A 5,045-nucleotide genomic window follows, 5' to 3' on the forward strand; every position below is an offset into this window, starting at 1 on the left:
CCATGATGTCATTCCTTTTACACAGTCTGTTTTCCTGACCATAACCACACTTTAATCACCATAGCCAATGACTGGGATTCAAATTCCGCATCCTAAAACAGGGTAGCTGCAGTAATGGAAAAATACCATCACTTGTAATATTTGGGAAATGCAGTGTGAGGTTTTCGTGTGCTTTTAAAATAAAATAAAAACAAAAACGCACAGCAAACATCTGCTTTCCATCAGCAACAGCATTCTCAGCAGGGGGAATGGAAGTTGAATATGCTGGAATAGCCACAGCATGAAAATGTCCTAAGTTCTCACTGTGTCTGTAAACCAGTTATCTGGACAATTCACCTCATGTGCCCTTGGGGACTTTCGAGAAACTCAAACTTAACAGATACAATTAGGGCTCACAAGATCCCAAAGGTGCAAGAACCAAAATACATTTGGAATTCCAGTTCCCTTAAACTACATATTAAAATGCACTTAGGGAATATTTCTGTGCAAATCTTCTACTTCCAGTTCCCACATGCTTTCATGTATCGGGTTTTCAGAAAGATCTGTCATCTTCACAGCTTGAAGACAAGGTTCAGGGTTGCAGGTCTGAATGACTCCCATCACCATCACATATTTTCCTAAGATGAAAAAAAAAAGTAAATATAGTTACTGAATAAATCAATTAAATTTTAAAGGACACAAGGTTCTAATTTATCAGAGTATAACTACACTAGAGTGACAAAATAGACAAAGCACCAGATGTAGAAAAAAGAGATGAATATTAGAGATCAAAATTCCAAAGCAGTGGGGTAATCAAAGGAATGAAGCAGTAGAAGATATGTAAAGCGCTATGCAAATACTAGCTATTATTATCATTATTAGGAAAGAGGTGGGTAGAGAGGAGCCTACGAAGAAAATACAGCTGGACAATGTCAGCATCTTTGGTTCCAAGTTAAAAACAAAGCCAATCCTCATGCAAACAATGACGTTGTGATGAAAAAGACTTTTACTGTTAAGGTATCTGTTACAATTAGATGGGATCTTAGGAAAGTAGAAGAAAATCTGTGTCATCTAATATAATGCTCCCTTAATGACAGCCATGGAATAGCCCTAGAAGAGAAGCAAGTTATGGTCTCTGCAGATGGGACAATCTTCATCTTTGCAGGGAGTAAGGTAAACTTTTCTGACGGATCCACAGAAAGCAAATCCAATTTTCCTTTGACAGTGCCAAAAAAAGCTTGGCAGCCAGTACCATTCTGGTCCAGATTGCACAAAACTGATATCCTGCCACCTTCCACTTAATCCCAGACCACTCACTGGGCAAACTAAAATAAATCAACAAGAGGGCAGTCTGCCATATTCATGATCTAATGACATATTAACCACTACCCTCTTCCCAATTCCTCAGAGAAGTGGTCCTCCTTGAAAGCAAAACTTGGCTGGTTTAAACCACACAAAACTCAATTGTGTAAAAAACCCCAAACAGCACGAAGGACAGGCAAGCTGCCAGCCCTTGATACATGCCATAGAGCTTCTGTTGTTGGGTTTTTGGTGTTTTGTTTTTTTTTTTATCACATTATCTCCATCCTCCAGGACTGATTTATATTCTTGTCCCCAAGGCTGTGACCAAAAGGAACCAGGTAGATTTATTTAGTCTTAGGTTCTCTTTTCGTGGTAGGGTCTCCACTTAAGCAATAACACCCACCCTAGTGTCCCAAGGGGCCTTAAAAATTCTAAATCTGCATTTGCTGTACCCTGGAGTTGTGAAGTAGAATGACTGATGACCCAGAGAAGAGAGAAGTCAAACAGGAAGACAAAGACAGAAGCTCTCAACCAACAGCTTGATGCAGAGGCTTTGAGAACGGGCTTAGGCACACTCAGGAGGGAAAAAATGATGCAAACAGATGGTTATTGTTCAGTCATTTATTCAGCCGTGTCTGACTCTTTATAACCCCATTTGGGGTTTTCTTGGCAAAAATAATGGAGTGGTTTGCCATTTCCTTCTCCAGCTCATTTTACAGATGAGGAAACTGAGTCAAACAAGGTTAAGTGTCTTGCCTAGGGTCATCCAGCTAGTTGTGCCTGAGGCTGATTTGAACTCAGGAAGAAGAGTCTTCCTGATTTAAAGGCTGGTATTCTATTCACAGTGCCACCTTAGCGGCCTCAAAAAAATAGGTGGAGTCCTGAACAATTAGCAAGCAGCAAGTTTCTAGATAAGGGAGAAAGAGCCCAAAGTAATTCCCTGGAGAACTGCTGGGGACTGAGCATAAATGTAAGACCTGGCTCAGAGGAACAAGAATAGTTATTTACAAGCAGTCAAGAACAGTAACTCTAAAATAGATTACATGCAAACGAACCCCCAAAATGTCCAAGTCTCTGAGGAAAATGAAAAGGATGGTCAATATTTGTACCCTTTTAATGAAGCCCTTTATGCTAAGCAGTTACAAGGTGTTATTACAAGGGTGTTATTTTGAAAATTATTGTTTCTTTGATTATTTTTGGCTTATTTTTCACTTCATCTATTTGCTGTTGAAATCTTGATTCCCACGGGTATTTTATGAATATATTAGAGGAAAATCAAGTACTTAGAAAAGAAAAATTAATCTTAGGAAAACTGTCTTTTGTTCTGTAAAATAAGGGCCTTATGCGCATTAACTATTTAAAATCAATCACATAGGGGCAGTTAGGTGGCATAGTGGATAAATCACCAGCCCTGGATTCAGGAGGACCTGAGTTCAAATCCGGCCTCAGACACCTGACAGCTGTGTGACCCTGGGCAAGTCCCTTAACCCTCACTGCCCCCCCCCAAATCAATCACATGACTGAAAAGATGGCTTCTTATTGATATATATTCAATCACTGAACCTGACCAATGATGAAATGATACACAACCTGTTTATTATCAATCTGTCCTAGTAGGATATGTATAAAATAATTTGTACCCATTTGTAATCTTAGCTTTTTAAAAGTAAAATGATTTAGATTTATGAAACTAAAAAGAAAGTCTTTCTGGTTTTCAATCTTTTATCCTATGAATGGGGAGGGGGGCAGGGAGGAAGGTTCAAGAGAACAGGGTTCTAGTTCCATCTCAGTTGCCTTTAAGATAAATTACTTCCGGGGCAGCTAGATGGCGCAGTGGTTAAAGCACTGGCCCTGGATTCAGGAGTACCTGAGTTCAAAGCCGGCCTCAGACACTTGACACTTACTAGCTGTGTGACCCTGGGCAAGTCACTTAGCGCCCATTGCCCGGCAAAAAAAAAAAAAAAAAAGATAAATTACTTCCACTCTGGAGGCTTTGATTTAGAGCTGGAAGGAAACTGAGGCCCAGACAAGTCCCAGGATCATAGATGAAGATTTGGAAAGGAGCTTAGAGATCCAATGACCTCATTTTACAGATGAAAAAACTTAAGTGACTTTCCCAAGGTCATGCACTGACAGATCCAGGATCTGAACTCAGGTCCCCTTAGATTCAGACAGTGCATTCTTTTCACTGCATCACAAAGTACTTAGGAAAGACCCCGAAGTTTCCCTTCCACCTTCAACTAATATCTTGGTGCTTTTGCATATCTGATCTCCCAGAACCTCAGGACTTGCCTAGGGCCACACAACTCATCCCATATCAAAGGGCTGCATTAAAATCCAGTTCCTGCACTCTACCTAGAAGTATGCATCCAGATGCATGGGCCTATGTTCATAAATTTGGCCAGGGAAAGAGCCTTAGAGGTCACTGAGCCCACCCACTCTCATTTTACAGACAGGGAAACCCAGACTCAGAGAGGTTAAGTGATTAGCCCGGGACCACAGAAAGCATCAAGCTCAAAGTTAAAGTCCTCCTTAACTCCAGCTCCAGAACTTACAGATCCATTTGTAGTTTTACACATTTGGCTCTGGAACGGCCCATCTTAGAGGTCATTGAGCCCAACCCTTCAATTTTGCATAAGAGGAACCGGAGGCTCAGAGAAGTTAAGTCACTTGCCCGGGGCCACACAGCAAGGACATGTCAGTGGTGGAACTTGAACCCAGACTTTCCTAGGTGCAAGGCTTCGGCCATACGTCTACCCGAGGCTCCACGTGGCTGGTCTAGCGGGCACCAGGGATCAGGGACGGTTCGGCTGGGGGAGGGGTCAGAGGAGTGGGCAACGTTAATAAGGGGGCGGGGCCTGAGGGAGCAGGGAGGGGTTACCTGGGGCGAGACAGGGCTTCCCCTGGGGCACCCGCTCCAGGCCCCGCACCGAGAAGGAGCCGCTCGAGTCCCGCAGCCGCGCCCAGCTGCCCCGCTCCGCCGTCTCCAGCACTCGGCCCTGCATCCACACGACCGCCAGCTCCAACGGAGCTCGGCCCGCCGACTCCCTGGCCAGCTGCCAGGCCCCGGGCCCGCCTAGGGCGCAGCGCCGCAGCTGTCCGGCCAGCAGCTTCAGCGGGGGCGCCGTGGGGAGCCGCACTGCCGCGCCAGGGCCCCGGCACGAGCCGGCAGGGAGAGCGTCAGACGCCATGACCCAAACTGCACTCTCCCGCCAGCTTTGACGGACGGCGCTAATGGAGGCAGCTCCACCAATCAGGAGCGCGTGGGCGGAATCCGCCAATGGAAAGGGCCGGAAGGCGGTCTTGGGCGGAGAAGGCGTGCACTTCGGGGGCGCGCGCTCTGCGTTATTGAATGAGTGGTGGGAGGGAGGACTCCCGGGCTGGTGTGGAGGGTCCGGAGACTGAAGACGCCTCCTTGCCCCTCCCTCCCCTCCCTAGGCGACATGTACTGCCTAAGCTTCTCTACCGTAAATGATGAATGCCCAAACTGAAAAAGAGGAAAAGTCCCAAAGCTCCCAACCGCTTTCTCATCATCTTGTTGACAACTGAGAGTCCCGCTTTAGTGCACAGATCACGGAATTCCTCTTAGAATTAAGTTTGGTTCCTCACCCAGCTTACCAGGTTCAAAGGAGATATTCACTTTAATTCAATAAACATTTTTTTAAAATTTCTGCATTAGTCACGTTGTGAAAGAAGAATCAGAACACAAGGGGAAAACCTCAAAAAAAGAAAAACAAAAGTAGAACAGTATGGTTCAATCTGGA

General features: G+C 45.0%; 1 protein-coding gene across 1 annotated transcript; it reads right to left on the reverse strand.

The window, feature by feature from the left end:
- Positions 1 to 447: 447 nt before the first annotated feature.
- On the reverse strand, positions 448 to 4,472 carry RMI2 (RecQ mediated genome instability 2). Its single transcript, XM_043979303.1, has 2 exons — positions 4,163 to 4,472; positions 448 to 617 (listed from the first exon to the last, which is right to left on the reverse strand). The coding sequence occupies exons 1-2, from the start codon at positions 4,470 to 4,472 to the stop codon at positions 469 to 471; spliced, it is 459 nt and encodes a 152-aa protein (XP_043835238.1). The 3' UTR covers positions 448 to 468.
- Positions 4,473 to 5,045: the final 573 nt, after the last annotated feature.

This window comes from Dromiciops gliroides, chromosome 1, assembly GCF_019393635.1.
Source record: "Dromiciops gliroides isolate mDroGli1 chromosome 1, mDroGli1.pri, whole genome shotgun sequence".
Lineage (NCBI taxonomy): Eukaryota > Metazoa > Chordata > Mammalia > Microbiotheria > Microbiotheriidae > Dromiciops > Dromiciops gliroides.

Coding starts and splice junctions, on each gene's coding strand:
- RMI2 (XM_043979303.1), bottom strand. CDS start 4,472: ATGGCGTCTGACGCTCTCCCTGCCGGCTCGTGCCGGGGCCCTGGCGCG. Junction 618..4,162: donor GAAGCCCTGTCTCGCCCCAG/GTAACCCCTCCC, acceptor TTTTCATCTTAG/GAAAATATGTGATGGTGATG.